Consider the following 24,755-nt stretch of genomic DNA (forward strand, 5'->3'; position numbering starts at 1 on the left):
CTTTCGTGACCTGTGCAATATCTTTCAAGTATTCAATTCTGTGCTTAAAGATCACTAACAAAAGAGTACAGCTAGTGGTAAGGAAGGCAAGTTTTTTTGTTTGGCTGAAATATTATGGGTCTGATTACGTGTTTGGAGGTCTTGGAGCGGGCCGAACGCCAGCGCCCTGTTCCAAGACCGCCAGACCCGTATGCAGACTGCCTGCCGTATTCTGAGTAGAATCCTGGTGGGTGGTCCTGCAGCGGCGGTCCCACAGTGGTGACTTTCAAAGTCTTGTATGGCAGCCTTAGAAAGGCAGCACCATGGGACTGCCCAGCGCATTCCACACATCATGCTTGCTTGAAATGGGGGTGCATACAGACAGTGTGCACACTATGGGGGTAATTACGATGGAGGATTTTCCGCATCCTCCGGGCCGGCGGAAGCCACCGCCGGCCCGGAGGATGCGGAAAATCCTCTGCGGACCCACCAGGACCCACCGCCACATTAGGATGGCTGGTGGTTCATGGTTTAGGTCCGCAGCTTTTCCGCCGCGGCTGGCTTACAACCGCGGTGGAAAAGCACTAAAATGGTGACGGTGTCTCTCAGACACCGTCAGCCAGATTAGGTTGTGCTTTTGAACATGCTTTTCCGCGGCGGCTTTTCCGCCGTGGAAAAGCATGTGTAACTGCACGGCGGGGGCCCGTTGCGGGCCCCCTAGGTGTAGTGGGGGCTGGGGGGTGCACATGGGGGGTACCTATGGTACCCCCCTGCATTTGCGTGCACAATGCAGCAGGCACCGCGCGGTGCCTGCCGCTTTGTGCACGCAAATGCTGTGCATGCTTTTTTAACATTGCTGCGGGTGCAGCTTGAAGCTCCACCCGCCGCAATGTTAAAATAGAGGATGTGACCGCCACCCAGGCGGTCACATCCTAATCTGCACAGAGGGAACGCTGCAGCCCATGCAGACGTTCCCTCATGCTCTGGGGTCGCGGACGGACTCAAGTCCGTCCGCGATCGTAATGACCCCCTATGTGTCCCTCTGCATGCACCCCGGGAAAGCAGAGGCCCCGGGTGCCCCCTTACATTCTCCACTGTCACACTTTTTATAGCGAGCTCACTGCCATGAAAACTGTGGTGGTGAGGAAACTCGTAATATGCTTGGAGGTGCCACAGGCCTCAGACCGCCAGCACCAGCCGGCTCAAGGCGGTCTGACCGCCAGAGTTGTCGGACCACCACCATGGATTAGGCGGTCCATCGGACCACCAAACTCATAATTAGGTCCTAAGTTGTCTAGAGGTGGACTAGTCAAAACATTAGCAAGGATGGCTGAGGAGCCAGAACCAAGACAATGATCAAGCTGGGCTTTAAGAGTCCATGCACAAGCAGTGCCCTGAAAAGAGTTATCATCTAAATCGACCAACAAACACAATGCGAAAATATGAAAAAGGTATTTCCTTAACATGCAGAAGGGCTTCACTTAAATACGTCGGGCTAGTTTTGCACACTGCACTCAAGTATTGGAAGGCGATCTCTCTTATGTGATGATAAAGAAAAAGATGCTCAAAAAAATAAAAGCTCTGACTAAGATTGCACATTTTGCTCTAGCGGGGAAACCAGGATTGGTCCCAGGTTTTCTGGTTTCACTTTATGCAAAGTACCCATTAGATGGCTTCACTTTCCAGCCTGTTTAACACCTGAGGTTTATGCTTTGTTCCTCATTTTTGGCGTGTGATGCTAGGTGGTAGGTGGCAAGCAGAAAACACATTCAAGCTCGGCTCGGGTTGGACTTGAGTTTCCAATTGGACCTCGAGCTGAGCCAGAGCCAGGCCTCTGTCTCGCGCCTAAACTGTCTCACCCAAATATGCCCATGCAAACTTTAATTATAGAAAAATAGAGTCTACCTTTTCGATTTACATTATCAATAACACAGAGGAACAAAAGTTCCATTCACATTACCTAACGTGTGAAGTCTTTTACACAAAATACTGTGGGGTTTTCTTTACAGTCACGATCAAACACTGTTGAAAAAAACTATGCAAATGATTTTCTATTCATTAGAAAAGCATACAATCTTCTTAGATCAAACACCGAAAGGGTAATAGCGCACAAATGACTCTTGCAAATTGTTTGCAGTATTTGCCAAGTAATTTCTCCAAATCCAAGAAACACATTATTTGCTTCTTCGTGCATTTCTTCTCGGATGATTAAAGTTGACACAGCCTGGATGGAATACATTATCTTCCCCAACTCAGCCCCAGTGCCATTTAGAATAAAAAGCTTCTTACCAGGTTGGCGAGCATGAAGTGATAGCCCCTCGTATGTTTGCCAAGGATTACGACCTGCATTTAGGGAAAAACGACATATTTCAGCAAACAGTTCTCAGTACAAGACAAGTTCACATTAAGCGGACAGGTGGGGTGCGGGGAGGTCTGGACACAAACAATGACAGCCAGGTAAACTAAAGGAAAACAATGTTAATATGCGGAATATGTAAATACATGGCATTTTCAAAACGAATGGCTTTTGTTTTCCACAAGACAAAGCAAGCCGCCATGTTAACAGAATGCAAATGTTCTCAAAGACGATTCCGTTTTTAACCTTTAAGGCCTGTGGCAGTAAAAGTGACAAGGACACAAATCTATAAATAACTCGAACAGATGCGCACAGAGAAAAAACATATGCTTTTTAACACATGTTTAAGGATAAGAATGATATAATTAAGTGAGTAGCGATGGCTTCCTTATTTTTCATTTGGTGAAATAAATGTCGATTCCAAATGTTGCATTTTACCCAAATATCCTGACGTTAACTCACATATTTCCTTTAATCTAGGCAACTGCAATTCTTTTGTAGATTTTTTTTTTACATATTTACACATCCTGAAATTGAAGAAATTCACTTGGACAACAGATAATGTTACCACCCCCTCTTTGACGTGGCACAGAATGTTGCAGGGTGGCATGCATTATGCATGCTGGTACTTTATGAATTATGGATGAGCAATTTCCATGGGTAATTTAAAATTAAGAGTATAAGGAAATCGCCACTTGACGGTTTTGCTTAGTTCCTGTAGTGTAAGCCAAATATAGCACGTTTTTATAAATATGATGGCACAGCAACAATTTCGAGCAAAGCATTGTGATCTCGGCTGCAGTGGGGCTACATAAAGTCAAATGTTTTAAAATGTACTTGATATTTAACCAATAGAAAGTATGCATTCATTTTTGTTCCTGGTAAAACAAGCATTAGCAAAGCCAATAGGGCTGATGTTAGCTGTCAGTGGTTTGGCTTTGTCACTGCTTGTTTTGTAAAACCACATTGTTGGGAAAACTGCTGCACGCTCTTCAATCACAAAAAAACAGAACAGTGCCTTACAGTGATAATATTTTTTTAGGTCTCTAAAAGCACACATTGCAGTAGCAGTCACGTATTCTAAAGGCAACTGTTTTGAGTTTTGATGTACTCTTTGAATAAGGGCCGAATAAAAGCAATGCAAAGACATTGCAAAGTTTCAGAAAAATGTACAAAGCCATGCAAGGAGCGATTTGCGGTGCGTTGCGTTGCATGGATCTGTAAAGAAATGTAATGCAATTCAGCTGCTTGCGCTGCCTTATGTTACATCTGGAACTGGTAGGGGTTCCACAGGTGAAGCATGAGAGCCCCTCCATGGACCTGAAACAATTGCAGATTTTCAAAGGTTTGTAAGCCTGGGATTGTGTCAAATTGGTATACTTCCCAGATGATGGCGAAACGAGGAGAGAAATATGTTTTCTCTTCGTTATTTTCCTTCTTGTTTCTAGGTGTGATGCATTCTGCATCACACCTAGAAACAAGAACAAGCATCTATGGATTGTTTTTGTGCCGGCAGTCCTTGTGCAAGGGATTCCAGTGTTGGCACGAGGCAGCATACAGTGCATATTCTGTAAATATGAAGTATTTCTGCTCTCTCCCTTTCACATAACACAGTAAATGTCCTTGCTGCACTGCATTGAGTGACATAATAGGAAATATTACTATTTACTTAGAACACGGTCAGGAGGATCGGTTTATATACAGGTCAAAACGCATCAAGGTGCTGAGTGGACAGGATTGTCCACTTTGGGCCGCCCTTAATTGTGTGGGACCAGTATGCTTAGAATTATAGGTGTCCCACAAATTGTGATTGTTATGAGAAAGAATAAGTTGCCTACAACTGCTTCATAGTAACTCATTTGTCCGGTTTCTAGTCACATGACACTGCTGACAACTTACATCCTGTCTCAGATGCAGCGGTACCTCTTATAATTGGACTCGGCGAATGCCCTGAAGAAGTCCATTTGTAATGGACGAAATGCGGTGGATGATCCACTCTACATGTTGCATGTCACTGCTAGAACCAATTGTGATTCAAAATTAAAGGAGGATTTGAAGAATACAACTCAGGATACAGAACTTGTATTTTATGGAATTGTTACATGGTGGTGCACCAATTGCCTTTTATGTTTAAAAGTAAATATGTCCCTGGGTGTGGCAGGTGAGGTTAGAATGGGTGCTCCAATTGGGTCATGGAATACATGTGGCAATAGGTAAGCATTATGTGAAGTTATATGACATGCTTAGAAGAAAATATTCACCACCCATGACCCATACCATAAAGAGGAGGACAAAACAGGTAGTATCTGTGTCAGTGACTAATTGTTGTGCATAACTCAGAGGTAGCCTGTACTGGAAAAATAGTGTGGAACCAGGAGAAGTACTCAACAGCCCTGAAGCTTGTATTTGTAATGCACAAAGACCATGCTGGGATGCAGCTTTTACTGCCTAGGTCCAACTTGGTGCATGCTGCAGCAGGACGGCATTGCCACCACTTGGCCAGTATGGTGGCATTTCTATGTCTTTAGTGAAGACAGGTAATCGAGATGTTCCATTTTTCAGTCTTTTGGTACAAACACAGCTTTATAGCGACACTTAGGGCCAGATTTAGACTTCGGTGGACCGGTTAATCTGTCACAACGGTGACTAACATACTCTCCGCCGAAATATAAATCCCATAGGATATTATGGGATTTAAAGTACGGCGGACAGGATGTTCGTCAACGTTGTGACAGAGTTACCAGTCTGCTGACAAATAAATCAGGTTCTAGTCTGTGGATCTTGCTATGTTAATACTTCAGTTCTTGTATGCAGACTTCTATCCTTTTAGATGCATAGAAATACTTAGACTTCAATTCTTCTGCAAGCACAGAAAGGTTTTTAAAACATGGGCAATTTACACATCTTGATTTGTTGATGGAGACCCCCTCCCGCACGCAGCCTCCAGTGGATTTCTACCAAGATGCTTGGAAAGAGAGAGCATCTGCTGCTGAGCAGACTCGTCTGTTGCCCTGGGAGGGATATGCAGATACCGCCCTCAGATCTCCTTCTGGGTGCAAATGCTTTTTGAAGACTCTAGTCCCTTTGTACTTGCACTTCACACATCTCTGACAAAATGTGTGATCTATTTCTGAAGCTGAAAAGCAAAGGGTTTTACACCAGCGCACGAAGTGAAGTTCCTGGCTTTCAACTCCACTAATTATTTATACCTTCGGTGGGTAACTGGCTGATCCTTTGGGAGTGAAGACTTGCACACCACAGGTCAGATCACAGGCAGCTGAGACTTTTAGACCAGCCATGAAACGAACTGTCTGTAAATCCCTTCAAGGCCAAGTGGTATTGTAAAAACAATTGAGGGATGTCTCAATTTATGTGAAAAAGGAGGAAGCTGGCAAATACTTTGATAGACAACACTACTTATAAATGTTGTACTCACTTTCAAATCCACGTCTCTTCCACAGAATTATATTTTTAGGGGACTGATTTCCCCCCCCATCACCTTGAGACCCTCTTGTCCTGCTTTATAAGAAACCTGATTGATCGATCTACAACACTTAATTTGTGCAAATAATTACAGGTGGTGGAACCAGCACTCATTTTCAGGGACCTGAACTTATTTTTCATCACTAGACTTTGACCGAGAGCAAAAGAGATAAAGGCACAAAAGGGAGTAGAAGGTAGAAAAGAAACAAAAACAGTGACAATGGGAGAAAGAAGAGATTAGAACCTTCAAGAGTTAGAAAAATATAAACCAAGTGTGATGTGGCAGAAGAAAGAGGCATGAAGTGGAGTTAAGACTAGGGCTGGGCGAAACTTGTGTAATTCCGTGCAGGATTACAGAGAAATTGTGCAAGATTACCTAGAAATATGCAAGAAGAGTAACTTTGCATATAGTGCTATTTCGTAGCAAAAAATAAACCCTCCATGCATCCATTTTGGACACATTTACGCATTTTGCACTAAGAAATAGCTGCTTGCTAAACGTGCTCTTGGGGTAGAATTTCCCCCCAATTTACTCACAGCTTGTAGCGCTATATTATTTGCACCAAAAGCACTCTTGCATTCAAAATGAACGTGAGGGTGCATTTTGTGCTCAGAAACAGCTCTAAATGCAACAGAACACTAATATTGGGCAAGAGCGTCTGCTCGCTCTCGCTCTCACTTAATGTATTCTATAGGTAGGATTCTTTCTCCCCATATTACACATGGAAGAGTAAACACATAATTATCGGTAATTGAAAACACAGAATTACCGAAATTACTCAAATTACTCAAATGTAATGAAAATCCACACAGGCTAAATAAGCAGTCTTAATATGTGGCAACCCAAAATTTAGCAGTAGCTGTGATGGGCTTGTAAGAAAATCTTTGGACCCCCGCACTTCTGTTTTTTTCCCCACAAATGAAGCACTGACTGTGACCCACACGGCCAGGCTGGCTTCAGGATTCTGTACCAGGGAGGACAGGAACCACGAAGAAGCATGAGTGTATTATGAAGACAGGTGACATTTATGGAGCATTGATGAACGTTTGAAAAACTTACTTCTGTGCAAAGGATGAATGAGAAGTGTATTTGGCACACATGGCTGTGCTCACACTGGGTTAAAATCTGCTCTATATTATCTAGTGTTAATAAGAGAAGACAGAGGGTCAGTTTGTAGCTAGAGAGATTTCCCCTGTCCTTTCCAGGCCCACTATTCAATTGAAGAACTGCTCGCCAAAGGTTAACAGGCAGGTTAATGGGGCAGCATCCCTTGCCTTTGTTCTCTTGCTTCTACCAAGAAAATCCTAGTTGCACGCCACCTTCCTACTCACAGCTTATGGCAAAGTCTTTGGCTTGTACAGAATGAATGGAGTGAGCAAAAGGTCAGAACTGCTGGGTTAGACCTGACAGTCTTAGGGTGGTCTGCCCACCAACTTTTTGCCTTCTTGCTCCATTTTCTTGACCTTGTTTATGCTGGTATTAGGTCTCTGTACACTTTACCACTGCTAACCAGTGATAAAGTGCTTGTGCTCTATCTCCTAAGCATGGTAATATTGGCTTATCCCCAGTTGTATAAGTAACTAGTAAAGGGCAGTGCATGTGCCCAGGTCCTGAAATTAAATGCTACTACTTGACGTACAGCCCTGATTGTGCAACCCACTTGAGTATCCCCTTTAACCGTGTCTCATGCCTACCATTGGAGAGCTGTTATGTTCAGTTTAAAATGCCATGTTGACCTGGCAAAATAAACCCTTTGCCAGGCCCCAAACCTTCCCTTTTTATACATATGTCACCCCTAAGGTAGGATCTGGATATCACAGAGGGCAGGGTGCAATGTATTTAAAAGGCAAGGCAGGACATGTGCTTTTAAGTTTTACATGTTGTGGTAGTGAAAAGCTCTCCAAGTCACTTTTCAATACCGCAAGGCCTATCTCTCCTATAGGATAACATTGGGGTTACCTTCTTACAATTTATAAGTGTAATTCCCAGTTGAGAAGAGATAAACCATTCAGGTCTAGAATCTCTGGAATCACAATTGAAAATCCAAACTTATATTAAAGTTGGATTTTAAATGATAATTCTGAAAATGCCACTTTTAGAAAGTTGATATTTTCTTGCTTTAGCCCTTTGGTGCCTGCAGCCTGTCTCTGCTCACATGACTAGGTATTTTTGGCAGTTCGGTTTTGTGTATTCCACCTGGACTTCCACATACAATGGGAGCTTAGGCGTAACTGAGTGGGCTATCCTGACAGGATTGGAGAGAGGAGGTGGACCAAGTCTCACTTACACCCATATATACTGTTTCCTGTCTCCATACAAAGGGCTGCCGACCCCTGTGGTTAGTCTGGAGCTAGGGCTGATAGGACAGGACATCTGTGAACTTCAAAGGCATGTCTTTGAAGTCCCCCCTACACCAAAGACACCACTGGGTACAAGAATTGGAACTCTGACACCATCAAGACAGTACACTTCAGGACTGTGGATACTCTGCTACCAAGAAGGAAAGGTGTGCTGCTGAAGGACTTCCACTCTGCTGGACTGCTGTTCTGCTGGAAACCTGTTTTTTGTGCTGAAATATTGGTCTGCTGTCCTCCTGCCTGAGTGAGAAGGACTGGACCTGCATCACTTGACCCCAGAACCCAGATAGACTCCAATGGCTAGTTAGCTGGCTTCCTGGTCTGAAGCCTCAGGGACAAAACAGGTTTTCAACCCTTGCACCTGGACCCTGCCTTCTGTGAGTCCACCCTGCCAAGGTGTTGCTGCACAGTACTGGACCTTTGGAAGGAGGTCTAAGGTGCTTGCCAATGGAACCAATGCATCCTCTCTGTTGAGCAATGCATCCCGGAGCAGAACCAACACATCTCCTTTGCAGAGCGGTGCATCCCCGAGCAGAATTGACACATTGCCGCTGTTGTGTGGATTGCACCCATCGCAAAAAACACTTGCATCGCAGGTGCCTCCCACATCATGGGATTATCGCATCGCCTTTGGAACTGCCACTGCACAGCACTTTTCCTTGTGTAAGCTCCTGGCATCGCAGTTTCACTGATCATCTGTACCGATGCTGCAGCTTCCATCCTCAACACTGGACTTCACATCTCAAGCCCCATTGACAGGATCCTAGATGTCGACACACAAGGACCTTGCACCAAATACTTGTGGCATCTCGGAACCTACACATCACCTCTGCTACATGATGCATTTTTGACGTGGATCCACGCAACGCTCCACAACCAGAGTATAAGGTACATAGTTCAGCTCCATTGCATCCATCACTCCATCGTGGTCAGTCTGAACTTATGACTTAGTTCTGATCTAGTTCGACCAGATATCCCTCAGTAGCCCTTTTTTTTGCTTTTTGGTGCTATTTTTCACTACAAACTTTGAAATTCAATATCTCCAGTTCTACTAATTGGATTTTTGTCATTTAGGTCTTCTTTTGTTAATTAAAGTATTCTCTATTTTTCTAAATGTGTAGTGTTTTCACTACTTTACTGTTTGAAGTGTTGCACAAATGCTTTACAGATTGCCTCTAAGTTTAGCCTGATTCTTCTGTGCCAAGCTCCTAGAGGTATGAGGACAGGTTAATTTAGGGTTTGTCTGCCTCTTACCCTGATTCGGACTGTAGTTGCTGCTTGACCAGGGCCCATACCTCAGTAACCCATCAACCAAACTTTTAACATGCCCAGAATCAAACTCAGAAGTGACAGCAGTATTACACAACTGTTTTCTACAACTTTAGTTTAATGATGGGACTGAAAATTCCATCTAGTGTAAAACGATTTATTTTCTGAGGCCATGGTTGCCACAACCAGTGAGATTAAGAAAACCTTTGAGCTCCAGTTTTGGGATATTGATGCCAATTCTCCATTACAGGTTTTCAACTTGTAACTTGGGGAACTTCATTTTGAACTGCCAGGAGGGGCAGCCTGAATCCTAGTTTGAAAGGCAGAGCTGATCATCTACGATGAGGGACACTGGATGTGCCTTGCATGAGGGAGACGTTGCTCTAAGGAAGTGAGGCTAGGAAGTTGATTAGGATGGACAAGCTAAAGAAATTTGCTGTGAGCGCAGGCGAGAGTTGAGTGCTGTGCAAATGCACCAGCGCAAAATCCCTGAGGTACTACTAAGTGACCTGACAGTATACATTGCAAATGAAATGGAGCTGGGAAACTTAGGTCAGTGCAGGTTCCCCGGCAACACTGAAGTGCCACAAAGATGTGTACCACTGCAAGAAATCCCCAAAGTTCCACAAAGCCAAGAGGCATAGAAAGAAGCCAGACTGCCATTAATGCTCAACCTACACCGACGATTAGCCAAAGTACAGTGTTAGAGACTAACACCAGAAACTAAGGGGCATATTAGCAAGAATCTCATTAAAATGATCGCTGTTTTAGCGGCAGGATACTGCCGCTAAAATGGCGATAATGGGCTTGATAATATGCGTTATAGAATTCCAATAGAAGCCCAGGTTAGATGTCCTTACCAAGGGTAAGGTTATGCCCCAGGACACAAGGGAGGTGAGTACACAATCTGGGTGAACACCAACAAGGAATAAACCATGGCACTTCAGCATAACACTGACAATTTGATCTTGATTCACAGCATAGTTCCTTGGCACAATATAATATCTTTTTCAGGGAGATGAGAATTGGCTTTTCCCATCATGACACTGTGAGTAAGCCCTTACTTATGACCATTCTATTGATTTATGATTCACACGGATGAACTTGTAGACAACATGAAGGCCAATATGATTGGAGATAATTTTACTTAGGTAAAAGAGAAATTTCCATGCATGCTTGGCTTTATGGTAGCACTCATGTATGTGTTTTTTCATTCACTTGAAATAGGGAACAGTAGAGGATGTACTAAGTCCCAAGGAAGACCTTGATATAAACTACTTAACTTCAATGTGTTTTTTTAGCTATATTGAAATGTTTGAAAATTGTCAAATGAATACATCCTTCTTTTATAAATTTGTCTGTATGACAGTGATTAAAATATGTGTTTATTTGCTGGTCGAATACCTAAATACATGTATCTTATAGTGTTCTCCCATCCCTAGGGCTGATTTTCTGACGATGCATGGTGAACTGGGCATGCCCTGCAGGGTCATCCCCAAACTTTTTGTCTTTTCCACTCCTGTTTCCTCAACCCATTTCTGTTGGCGTTTAAGACTCTGTCACTTTACAACAGGTAACTACTTCTAAATGAGAATGGGAAAATGACATAGTGCAGCGGCCAGAGCTGCCAACTTGGGAGCTGGGGATACAGGTTTGAGTCTCAATGTCAGCACAACATCCTGTGGCTCTAGGCAAATCACTTAATATGTCTGTGCCCATAGACAGCGCCTGGATACCTTCATGGGTGATAAGCCACATTATATAAATCTACAAACTTTAACTAAGTGCTTGTGCACTCTCCTTTAAATATTGTTGAATTGGCTTGTACCCCACTGGCATATTTACTTCACTTATAAGTGCCTAGTAAAGTGGTACTACTTGCACCCATCACCTGTAAATCAAATGCTACTAGTGGGTCTGCAACACTTATTGTGCTCCCCACCTAAGTTGCTTTTTAAACATGTCTCAGGTCTGCCAAAACGAACCATTTGCCAGGCCTAAACCTACCTTTTAAATACATATAAGTCACCCCTAGCCCTAAACAGTCCATTTGGCTTTACATGTCCTGGTAGTGAAAAACTCTTACATTCGTTTTGCTTTACTACAAGGCCTACTTCTTCCATAGGATAACATTGGGGAACCTTATTACATTTGATAAGTGATATCTTTGCTGGGGAACAGGTAGAAATGTCATGTTTAGACTCTAAATATTTGTAATTTAAAATCCTCCTAAATAGTAATGTCGAATTTTAAAGCACAATTCTGAAAATGCCACTTTTAGAAAGTTGGGATATTCTTGCGCTAACCATTTGGTTCCTGCATCCTGTGTCCTGTGTCATATGGGCTGTGATGTAGTTGGCCCTTGTGTATTCCTCCCGGACGCAGCACAAAGGTAGACTAGGTGTTGGCAGGATGGACCTTCCTGACAGGATGGGAGGAGCTGAGCTGTGCACAGTCCCACTTACATTTCAAAGGAGCTGCCTCTGCACACACTCAAAGAACATCACACTAGCCTTTTGTGATCTCCAGACATCATCCTAGGGCTTGGACAAAGGAAGGAATGAAATTCCAGAACCATATATGGAGGAAGTCTAGGGGTTTCTCCGAATTCAAAGCTGGCACCAGGTGTAAATATTGGACCCTGTTGCTTGAGGCCTGCCCTGTTCGCTGAGAAGAAGGATTGGACCTGCTTCCTTCATCCCTGGCAGAGTGACTCAAAGGGTCAGGCGACTGACGCCCTGATCTGAACTACAGGGTTACAACAAGCACCAGAGGCCTCCCTGCAACTGCCAGTGCAGGTGACCTGCTGCACTGGATCAGCCTGAGGCCTGCTGGACTGTACTAGACTGAGTTCCTGATCCACAAGAGGTGCCACCCAAGGTCATTAACCATTTCCTAAATTAATGTGGGATTTTTTTAATGTTGTGTTTTTACTTTATTACTGTTTAACCCCATTTGCCGCAGGGCTAATTCCCCCGCGACGCGGGGGGAAGGGGACGGCGCGCTGCGCCGTAGTGCTCTTGACAAGCTCAGCTCGTCATGCAACACGGTGGCGCTGTGCTCATGACGAGCTGAGCTCGTCATGACCACGCCCGTTTTCGTGGAACGTTCAGCACAGCAGGGGAATTATCCCCGCGTGAACATTACGCGGTGGTCATGACGAGCTCAGCTTGTCATGAGCACAGCGCCACTGTGCCTCATGACAAGATGAGCTCGTCCTGAGCACTGATGGTGTTAAGCATTGCATACATACTTTACACATTGCCTCTAAGTTAAGCATGACTGTTTTTCTGACAAGATAACAGAGGGTGAAGCACAGGTTAATTTAATGAAATTTTTTGTTCACCATGACAAGGACTGTGGCTGTTGCTTGAGAAGGGCTTACACCCCCTCATCCACCCAGTTTCTCACAGTGCTTATCAATTACCTTCCAGTGCTAATAAAGCTATGTGGTGATATGAGCTAAACACATACCAATTGTATTTACTTACTGTGCTCTGAAGAGGCAAACTCCTTTTGAGATTGTGTCTCTGAAGTCAATGTATCTACCTTGTGATAGGAGCCTGCTTTGCTTGCTTTTTATTGTAGTAAAGGTGCTGCAGGATATCCTTTTTGGGTGTGGAGCGAAGTGGCAACAACAGAAATCAAGCATCCCTCAAAGTAAATGCATTTAGTATGTGAGCAACAGCACCAAACAGAACGTCAAACTTGAGAAATGCATCCAATAAAAAGTTTAATCAACTTTCTTACACAGAAAATCTGTTAAATAAAAAAAATAAGCAAATCCATTGTAGGGATCTGGAGATGTTCACAGAAAGGGTTGGTTGTTTTTTGCAGTTAAAGAAGTTTCTGATGTAAGATTTTAAGTACACCATGCATGCTCAAATCAGCTCCGTTGTGTCTTCTTGTTTTTCCTCCCTTTGTTTAATCCGCAAGATTTCCCTTTTTTTTCTGTTGACGCTCTCAAGACCATCATTACGGCCCTCATCACCTCCCGCTTGGATTACGGGGATGGCTTGTACACAGGCATCCCTGCCTACGAAACTCGCCGCCTCCAGGCTATCCAAAACCAGGCGGCCCGCCTTATCCTTCGCCTTCCCAAATCCTCTCACATCACTCCCGCCCCCAAGTCCCTCCACTGGCTCCCGGTCCATCTTAGATCTTACTTTAAACTAGCCTGCTTGGCCTTTCGGGCGCACGCTCGCTCTGCCCCGCACTTCATCAACTCTCTTATCACCTCTCACGCCCCAAGCCGCACCCTCCGCTCTTCATCACTTTCTCTCCTTCACGTCCCTCGCTTCCGTAAATCACGTACTGGGGGTACCCGATTCTCTGTGCTGGCCCCCCAGTTCTGGAACAGCCTCCCTCTTTCTATCCACTCTATTCCTATTTTTTCCCACTTTCGCAAAGCCCTTAAAACTTTTCTTTTTCTTCAGGCATTCCCTGGCTAAATTTCTTGGGTCCCTCTGTAGATACTGATGTGTTTCCCAGCGCCAGGAAGCCGCTTGGCCGCAGAGCGCTTTATCAAGTTTCTTTTTCATTTCATTTCATTTCAGTTCTCTTGTGCTTTTTAAAAACAGCTATTAGGGTGTCGCTGTTGAGAGTATACTATCTTCCCTTTCAAGAACCATTACTTATCCCACAGACAATTCAGAGTACTGGAGGTGATGAATTCTGCCTACATGGTTCAAGGTGATCTTCTACTGTCTGATAGGAGTAGGCAGAAAGATTTATCTATCCTGACTTGAATCTCTGTGTACATGCCTGCTTAAGGGGGTATTCTACCTCTACTACGCGGTCATTACTTCGCATTACCATTACACCACATATTTTAGTTTGCAGATGCCATTACTTAGCATGCACTTACTCAGCATGTATTTACTACGCATGTTCCATTACTTAGCATGCACTTACTACGCATAATGGAGTTACTGTGTAAATTAAAAAAATTTGGGGTACAGGGGAATTTTTAGGGGTCAGGGTGGTTTAGGGTTTTGGGGTTTAGGGGGGATTTTTAGGGTTCAGGGTGCATTTAGGGTTTTGGGGTGCTGGGGTATTTTTTGGGTTCAGGGTGCATTTAGGTATTTTTAGAGTTCAATGTGCGTTTAGGTTTTGGTGTGCTGGGGTAATTTTAGGGGTTGGGGTTGGTTAGGGTTTTAAGGTGTGGGGGGTAATTTTAGGTTTCAGCTTGCGTCTATGGTTTGGGGTACTGGGGTATTTTTAGGGGTCAGGGTGGGTTAGGGTTTGGGCTACATGGAGTCTTTTGAGGGTTCAGGGTGCGTTTAAGGTTTTGGGGTGCTGGGGTATTTTTGGGGTTCAGGGTGGGTTTAGGTTTTGGGGTACAGGGATATTTTTAGGGGTCAGGGTGGGTTAGGGTTTTGGGGTGTAGGGGGTATTTTTAGTGTTCAGGGTGCATTTAAGATTTGGGGGTGCTGGGGTGTTTTTGGGTTCAGGTTGCATTTAGGTTTTGGGGTTTTGGAGTAATTTTAGGGGCCAGGTTGGTTAGGGTTTTGGGGTGTAGGGGGGATTTTGAGGGTTCAGGGTGCATTTAAGGTTTTGGGGAGCTGGGGTATTTTTGGGGTTCAGGGTGAGTTTAGGTTTTGGGGTCTGGGGTGATTTTAGGTGTCAGGTGGTTAGGGTTTTGGGGTGTAGGGGATAATTTTAGGGTTCTGGGTGCATTTAAGGTTTTGGGGTGCTGGGGTATTTTTGGGGTTCAGGGTGCATTTAGGTTTTGGGGTGCTGTGGTAATTCTAGGTGTCAGGGTGGGTTAGGGTTTGGGAGCATGGGGTATCATGGGGTATTTAGAGGGTTGAGGGTGCGTTTAAGGTTTTGGGGTGCTGGGGTAGTTTTGGGGTTCAAGGTGCATTTAGGTTTTGGGGTAACTTTAGGTGTCAGGGTGGGTTAGGGTTTTGGGGTGCAGGGGGTAATTTTAGGGTTCAGGGTACCTTTCGGTTTTGGGGTACTGGGATATTTTTCGGGGTCAGGGTGAGATAGGGTTTTGGGGTGTAGGGGGTATTTTTAGGGTTCAGGGTGCGTGCCAGAGATGCATTGTTCCCAGACAACCATTAACTAAGTAGACTGCAGGCTGAAAATCCACTCCTGGATCCCCTAGCATAAATATGTGGCTACTACAGGGTATATAGCGGTATTCCTGTTTTCATGCATCTGCACTGTCTAAACTGCAAATTTGTAACGAGGAGTGTCTACAAAGTAACAGATGAGCTGTAGACGCTGCTTGGAAAAGAGGGAGCAGCGGGTGCCTCTCTGTGTTTCTGAGCTGTGCTGTGTGCAGCTCATGCCCTAACTTGGAGACATTTCAAGTTCAATGAGCAGCTGCGCATCCGCAAGAGCACAGGTTCATGATACATCCCTTGGAGACCTGTGAGTCTGTACCTAAAGGGCCCTTCGTTATTTTGGGTGCCATTTATTGAACCCCTCATTTCTCCCTCAAGGGATTTCAAATCCTGTAGCGAATTTGTAGATATTGAAAGCTGTTCCTCTTTAATATACTGGAATCAGACTTGCATTGTGGGGGATACAATTTATGAAAAAAGAGGGATCCTCTTTGTTCAAGATGACTATTTTTTTGCCTGTTTAATTGTGGTGTAAACATATTTCACAATACATTGCACACATTAAAGCTTTTAAAATAAAATACTTTTCTAGGAATTACGTAATTTTGGCCAAATCCCTATTACTGGTTTAAGACCGTTGGCAGTAGTAGGTAAATTATTCTGAAAACAGGTTTTAATAACTGGCACTCACTTCAGCCAAAAAGCAAGTAGCTAACAACAGCAATCCTACCCATGCGCCGGGCAGCCTTACATCGACACTGCGTGAATGCTGGCTGCATCCACAGCCGGGGATTGAGCCGATCTAAGCCTCTTGTGCTATAAGAGTGCTAATGTTGTACATTAAACTGGTGACAATATAATTCAATTATTACCTCTAAAGCTTCTGAAAGCGCTCAGGCCCCATGGTAAGTGCAGAAGGCGTCCTCCACAGCCTCACATCCCAGCAATCTCTGCTAAGGCTGCAGTCGGTGGATTAGCCGGGGACAGCAGAACCAATCACCCACATCAGTGCGGGCGCTATAGGGGCCCACGCTTGGCGACAGCTTTGCATGCAGAAGGGAAAGCAGAAGTATAACAAATAAATCTCATCAAATACTTATGCACAGGCAGCTTAGGAAAAAAAGGAGGATATTGAATAGTGACGCCGAATAGGATGAGCGGATTACATGCGCGGGGATTTGCCTGACCCTCTGCAGATCTCTTTTGGGGAGTTTTGCTTCCCAGGCTTAATGCTACATTCACCTTGACAGAACTGAAAGCATGGGAGCCTTTGCACCTAACAAAGACGAAGAGCTAGCAGGAAAAGTGTTCTTCAAAGAGCAGATGGCCAGATGCCCTAATGATTAATTCAGAGCAGAAACAAGAAGATCAGCAGCTTTTGCAGGGCTGGGGGTTTATATCTCAGAAGAGAAGATTATTTCATGGAATGCAGCATAGCTGCAATGCTTCCAGAAAGATGCATTTTGGGAAAGGCCTTTAAATTGAGAGCAGTGAGAGATATATGAAGTGTTGGCTCACAGAATTCTGACAGGACCAGCTAATGTCCTGGTCGGAATTAATTGGGAGTACACGGGAACTGGGACTGGATTTGAGAGAGCCAAAAAAAACAGACGCGCCTAAGACCGTTCACTATTGACATCTGCATATGGACACCTTGGGGTGCCTTACACCTCATGGAGGTTGATGGAGTGCTTTTAATGAATGCAAATGAATGCAATTAACATTTAGAAATAATGTGCAGGCCTAAAACGACAAGTTACATTTTTACAAGGCAAATGGACGCACTAGGCTTCCATTTCTGCCCTTGTTAAGTTAGAAATGCTTACAAACACAGTTGTATTCTTCTTTCTGAATGACCTTAGGCTGACATTCTTAATAATGTGAAGAAGTGAAGAGTTCAATGTTAAAATATGCTGAACCAACATGATTTAATGGAAAAAGATAGTTTTTAACCTTCCCACAGAGATATTTCTCATAGATACAACAGTGTATTAAATAATGTAGTCACATTTTACTAAAAATGTTCTTCATGAATGAGATGCTTAAGTTAGAATTTGAGAGACAGAGATGATTTCATTTGTGGAATGATGGCCCCAACTGTGAACTGTCTTGTAGGAGGAAAACCACGGCCTGTACAATGTTGTCAATAATGTTAAATGCAACACTCAATATTTGTAAGTCTCTGTTGCAAGAAAGCGTGGACGCTGGAAGATTTCCATTCTCATGAAGACATTGTGATCCAATCGCTTAAAGTGTTGGACTGCTACAAGATTTTATTTAGTTGTAGATGTTTCTAAATGTTATATTAGTGTGTGTTCCTAGACTAGAAGAGAGCTTTTTTCTTCTCACAGCCACCCAGACACTTTGAAGCACTGTGCTCTGAGTAGACTCTCCTAAGCTTCTTGCAGAGCTGTTTGCTGAGACCTTTTAATTTTCCTTGCCAGAATCTATGCAATATTTCTGAGACTTCTATAAAGCTTTATGCTTTCACCTCCCGCTCTGAAAGTCTTTGTGGGTTCTAAAAGATACTTTTCTTCCATTTTAGACTTAAAATAGGGATTTGCCTTCATGGAACATGCTTTATGCAATTGTTCTGTATTGTATTACTGATGAATTGACTACTTATTGATGACAAACGAAGAAAATACTAAAAGAGTTTAAAAAAACCTTTAAAAACTCTTACTAAAAGTCCCATCAATGCCTCCCAATATTTGATAATGAATTTTTATGTGTCATTTAAATTTTGATTTGCAGCTTCTAATTAATTTTTTACCTCCGGCAAAAATTCGGAGCCCTAGGGCCGAGTAAAAGCAGAAAGTTTATTTCCCAGTAAGTTGAGACACAAACTCTGAATCGTAAACCAAATATTTATTAAGGAGGAGGGGCTGGCCCTACAATGGCCACAGGTAAGAGTGGGGGGAGGCCGCCGCCTCCTAAATTCATGCTGCCTGTGGTGCACCGTCTCCGCACCCCACCCTTGCTACACCACTGCTAAAAAGGCTGAGAAAGAACATGATCTAACAAAGGAATGTCCAACATTGCTCCAAGAGGATTCACCTCATGCCAAATTTACAGGATGTTCTCCCCAAATAATAATTGCACAATTACTCTCAGCGGAATCTATTTGGCAGTGGTTATCACAATTTGCTGATATGAGTCCAGGGCTACAGGGTCTGCCTGCCTGATTAACAAAGGAATACACTGGGCATTGAAGATATCTGCAGATGATACTTAGTTTGTACAAACTCCACTTTTTTTTTTTTAAAACCTTTATTATACCTTCACATAGTTACACAGCAGTTTGCCTACAACCCAAAGGGCCGGCCGCTAATAAATGAGCATTGGAAGTCATGCATAAAGTAAGTCCATGTTGTAGTCATGCTGCTAAGGACAAAAAGGTGCATCATACGGTTGAGTGAAAGGTATACAATCAATATCATGTTGCAAGTCAGTTAAGGTTTTTTTTTTTGTTTTTTATGAAAATAACAAAAATAACAATCAGGAAATCACATTGCGGTCATCTAGAAGTAGTAGTGGTGTTTAGCTGTATGAAAGATCACATGACAGTATGTGTTGCCTTTTGTTGTCAGGAATTCAAGCCAAAGTGAAGGTCGGCGCTATCCCTACATCTACGTGTAACTGTGTAGCAGTCCCTATCCTCCCTCTACCCCTCAACCTACCGCCCCTCATCATCCGACTCCAACTGGTCGTCCTCTGGCAGAGGATCACAAATTTCACCGCTGTACACATTCCATGGGGACCATATCTTATTCCATTTTCCCGGGCACGCGCGGCTCAAGTATACCGCCCTCTCTGTCACCATTATCTTGTCCATATTCATGCACCACTGCGACTTCGTCGGTAGTTCTGCCGCCCCCCCAACGCTGAGCAATATCTCTCTTAGCCACAATCATGCCTAACGTTACCCAGAGTTGGCCACATCTGGACAGGTCAGTCGGTCCCCACACATTTAAGAGACATTGCCTCGGTTCTGGAAGGAGCGAGGTCTCTAGAGTCTGTGACACAGTGCGTAGTATTTGTCTCCAGTAATTTTGTATGCGTGGGTAGTCCCAGATTGTGTGGAAAAAGGACCCCTCCTCCCCACAGCCAAGGAGACAGAAGGGATGTTGTATTCTGTGGATGCGATGTAAGAGTGTTCTCGTATAATATACTCTGTGTAGGACCTTAAGCTGTACAAGTCTCAGCCTGGCTGAGATGCCTACCTCTTTTGGAGATGCCAATGTCTCCTTCCATTCGTGTTCATCCAGGGCGTCCACTTCCCCTTCCCATCTATCTTTCAGGGGGGCCAGCGGGTCAGGCAAGTTATTCAGGAGTTTACGGTAAGTCAGTGATGTCGCTCTTTCTATCATAAAGTCAGTTCGAAGACGATCCTCCAGCGGGGAGGATTCTGGTAGAACCGACCCGGAGGGGATGGCTGCAAGCAAAGCATGGCGTATCTGAACGTAGCAGTATGATTCGTGTGGCCCCAGTTCATATAGTTCCCTCAGGCGGTTGAATGAAATGACTTCACCCCGTTTCCACATGTCGCCCACCGTGGATATCCCGATGGAATCCCAGTGAGAGAAGCCCCTACTGTATCTCAAGTTTCCCAAGGCACGGTGTCCCAGAGTGGAGTGAGTTTGGTGATTTTCCCCTTCCAGCCCAGCGCAGCCAGCGCCACATGCCACAACGACACACAAACTCCACTTTTATGAAAGATGATTTAATGACCTTGCTGAAAGACTTTGGCTATCTGCTGCTCCAAGCTTTGTGGAGACCAATGGTCAGAAAAGGGAGGGCTTTTGGCCTCGGTGCCATGCTGTACCTCTGCGACTGACACACCTGAGCATTTTTCAAGACAATACCCCTCACTGACACAGTAACTCCACTTCCCAGCATGATATCATAAGATAGTGTTGGCAGATAGGGCTGGAATCACTTTTAAGTATAATACGATTAAAGGGTTTGCAATCGGTGGAGTTGAGATGTGGAGCATATATTATAAGCCTCAAACCTTTGCTCAGCCATTAGCAGACAAAGGATTATAAGACAATGTTGATGTAAATGGACACAGAAACAACACAGCCCTGAGGCAAACATGATAGTGTGTCATGTGGGAACCTTTTACTGCTAGGCCTATGGCATGTTGGTTTACATTTTTAAAACTTTTAAGAATTTTAGCCCCAGCTTGAAAGACAGAAGAACAGGAAGCTCTCTGCCTGTTGCAAAATGTTTTTCTCTTATCAGCCAGGGCAACATTGAAAGAGCATTTCCCTTCTTCTCTCTTTGCCCAGGACTTTTTTCAAGAAAATGGTGACCCATTTTCCAGACCTGAGCCACATGGATAAGTAGGCCCACCTTTGCTAGGAAGTCTCGAAAGAGCTGGCTCCAAGAGGAGCAGAACAAGTCCTAGAACCAGAGAGGATGCTGAACACTGATAAAATGCACACAGGGAACTGGCAACTGGATTTACAGAAAAACTGGACTCTGGCATAACTGTTTTTACCAGTTGTGGCAAAATGCGATGAAGCGCGCACAACAAAATTCGTTTTATTTATTTGTTTGTGTACTTACCACTGTGAGGCCGTATTCTGGAGTTTACTACCCCCCCCACCCTGCCTCTCCCCGCCCGACATCAGCACCCCGCAGCACTCCCACCACAGACCGCTACTGGTTTTTACCCCAATGTATCTTAGAGCCAGTGTTAATAGTCATTTAAAGTTGAGAGCTGAATATAACCACTCGCCTTTGAACCAACATTTAGCCATTGCTTGACAAAGATCACCTCTTAATGCCAAGTCAGTGACATTCATCACTCTGAGCCTGCATTTGACAACTTCGAGCTCGGGCCATTGACCACGGTTTCACTCAACCCCTATCTTACTTTGGTTTGGCCTATGTAGATTATGTGGTTCAACCCACACTGCCTAAAGCCAGTGTGTCTCATTCTTATCAGATAATGTGACTTCTTCGAGCTGGAGGTTCAACATTCAAGCACGATCGCCAAGCATCCACTAGCCTATGTCCGCACAACTTTGAGATATGAACACTAGTCTACGTCTGCACAACTTTGAGATTTTAATATCTGGATTCGATGTCCACTCAAAGGGCCCCTCTTGGTTTGAGCCACTCAATTTTGATTTGAAATAACCAGGGTCGCCTTGGTAACGCGGGCACTCGGGCAATGGGCTGGTGCCCGAGTTGCAACTGTGGGCCGCTTTTTTGGGTAGCATGGAGGCCGATCTGGGCTGTGTCTGTGCAGCTCAGATGCCGCCACCTGCCCACCGGGGGCCTAAGCGATCTTTCTGGAGGCAGATTGGCCTCTATTGCCTTCCTTTTGCCAATGGGGCGGAGGAGTCAGTCCCAGCATCTTGCTGGGCCGGAACTTTAATGTACGCAGAACTTGCAGGGGGCAGAAGTGGCCTCACTCATATTCAGGTGTGGTTCACCAGTGTGAACTAATCCATGCACAAAGCGTGTGGGCAACATTTGCATGTTATTTTTAATCTCAGTGAAGGTAAGAGAACACGCCTCTTATAGAGAATACCCCCTAATTTTCATAAAAGCTAAAGCACTGAAGCAGGTTTTTGCAGAGGGGCGCAATCTACAAACGTGGGCCACTTTTCTTTTAGTTTGCCCGGGCCGATTATTTACCCCAATCCAACCCTGGCTCATCCTGTCATATGCTGGGGCCTGAACTGCGATAGTGCTTAGAGGCCATACACTGAACGCTATACAACCCCCCAAAAAGTAACATTTGGTGTCGTAATATGTATTTAAAAAGCCTTATTGACTTTTACCTGCTTTGGACAAAGCGTTGGGATTTTCAATCATCGTGTCCTTGTCTATTTTGTATAGCAAAACTCGCTTTCTCCGATTTCACTTTCTTTTACAAGTATATTATCACGAAAAATATACTGTTGTCAGTTAGAGTGCATTCAAGTGCAACATTCATGTTTCACATCTGCGTTCCTATTTGTAATGTATGCATCAACATGATAAAAAGGAGGAATAAAAAATAAAATGTATTAATAAAATATATATTGCTAACTGGTTAAGAGGGAAATTATGTCTGGTGCTCTATTTCTGAAATCTATCCGGATCAGTGTGCTAACATAAAATCTTGGGCTTCTCAGGGCCGCATGCCAGCTCCAATTTCGTCCTTCACACATTTTGCGGCCACTTTGGCGTGTTCTGCTCCAGTGGCGAGAAGTCAGGCATTGATGTCTGACACAGATATTCCGCAGGGAGTCTGTTTGTTCAGTCTGCTGCAGCATTTAGAGTGGAGAGGGGGAGAGCCCTGGCGCGCAGGGGGCAGATGCGCATGAGTGGAAAGGCAGCAGCAGTGAAGCCAGATTTAACATTTACATCTCCAACTGGGATAATGTGTTGGTGATAAACAAACATCCCGGGTGCACGCCTTTGTCAGAATGTCGGGGTATATTACCAACAACTAGCGAAATTTATCGCTATATAGGCTTAGCAACAATTATTTTATCGCTGCGCATTGCCGGATTTTATCGCTGAGATAACGTGCTATTAGCAACGTTTATCTCAAAAGCGATAAAATATCCGGCGATAGCGGCGAAATCCGTGAATATCACTGAGAATACAGAGATATTCACGCATTATCGCTAACAAGGTCTTAGCCATTATATCCACCTCCCATTGGATATATTGGCTAAGAACTGGTCGGAGCAGGTGTTCGTTTTTGGAGATTTAAGCGCTTAGCGTGAATATTTCCATCGCTACGCCAACGTTGATAATAGGCGATAGCGATGTTAGCGACTGTTTTCAGTCACTAACAGTTTGGATACGCCCACTCTGCATGTCAATAGCGATAAATATCGCTGACATTCAAAGCGGGCCCCAAACCACTCACTATCGCCTAAAGCTGTCGCTATCTGCTGTTAGCGACAGCTGGCTAATAGGGCGATGAAATTATTGCCGCTTAGCGGCCGAAAACGGCCGCTAAAGCGCCGATAATGTCATTTCGCCTGCCTTGATAATATGCTCCGTTGTTTCTTTGCATGCAGTTTTGTTAATGATGCCACATTCATTAGTTCTATCAGCATTTCCTTTACCCTCAGAAAAACGGACCTGGCCGTACTCCCAAAAAATATTTAAAATAAATGTGCTATAATTGACAAACAAGTTCTAAAAGTCTCCCGAACTTTGAAGTAATAATTACATCAAGGTTTAAAAAAATAAAGAAGCAAGCATTGCCAATCTTCATTGAGCCCCTGGGAGCCACCTACGTTTGGAGGTTTTAGCTACTGCTTGTTTGTTGAACCACACAAATAATACAATCCATTCAGCTTTTCACAATAACTAATAAACATAAAAAGCTCCATTAAAATTGATGTATGCCGGCCTGATCGATATTTATTGTGGACATGCTGGAAACCTACCTGTATATTAGTAATTAGAGCCTCAGTGATCCCAGGAATGCTTCTACCCCTGCCAGGACTATCTACCTTCTCCACCAGACCCAGGTTAATGTCCTTACATTTAAAGACTTCATGTATGTAGGGCAGGGGCAACAAAGTTGTACTATGTGGACTGGATCTATGCCATATTTTCAGAAAAATCACTAACTAGGAGAATGGTTTTTAATTTCATTCTATGTAAAATGATTTTACATGGCTAGCCTAAAAATCTGGCATGTAGCGGCCCCTCCTGGACATGCGATGGACACAAGGCAGCCATTACGCATGCTAAAGACATGGCAGCTTGTTTTTCCGACCTGAGTACAGCACAGGAACTGCAAGGAGAAGTGGTAGTGGGATTTGGGAATACGATTTATCATAGCAGAATAACATAAAAAGAACTTGCTTGGTATGTTGAAAAACAAAGGTTAGTAATTAGCATATATTGAAATTACACTGATATGTGGTTCATTTAAAGAGCAATAATGAGAGATGGAAAAACCGGGAGAGGCTTAAGAAAGAGAGAAGTTGAATTCTGTGAAAGCCAGATGTGACTTAAAATAATGTTTATTCTGTGTTACCAAACATTTTGGAGCAGACGCTCATTGATCAAAATCTGAATTTATAATTACTTTTCCAAACTGCATCCTGGGCTGAAGAAACAAGCATGGACATGCTTGTTCTTAAGATGCACCATTCTGCTCAGCTTCCTCGAAAAAAATAAAAGGATGAGAACACTCAAGTTGTTTCACAGAGGTCAAATGTCAGGCTATGTCTTTTGACAAATCGCTGCTTATTCATGTAGCA

At 44.0% G+C, this 24,755-nt stretch overlaps 1 protein-coding gene across 1 annotated transcript in view; it reads right to left on the reverse strand.

The window, feature by feature from the left end:
• GRIA3 (glutamate ionotropic receptor AMPA type subunit 3) overlaps positions 1–24,755 on the reverse strand; it is a 1,215,811-nt gene that overhangs the window by 567,546 nt on the left and 623,510 nt on the right. Inside the window, exon 5 of the mRNA XM_086918509.1 lies at positions 2,269–2,322. Coding sequence (XP_086774635.1) covers positions 2,269–2,322 — 54 coding nt within the window. The remainder of the gene's footprint in view (positions 1–2,268; positions 2,323–24,755) is intronic.

Source organism: Lissotriton vulgaris, chromosome 4_1 (genome assembly GCF_964263255.1).
Source record: "Lissotriton vulgaris chromosome 4_1, aLisVul1.2, whole genome shotgun sequence".
Classification (NCBI taxonomy): domain Eukaryota; kingdom Metazoa; phylum Chordata; class Amphibia; order Caudata; family Salamandridae; genus Lissotriton; species Lissotriton vulgaris.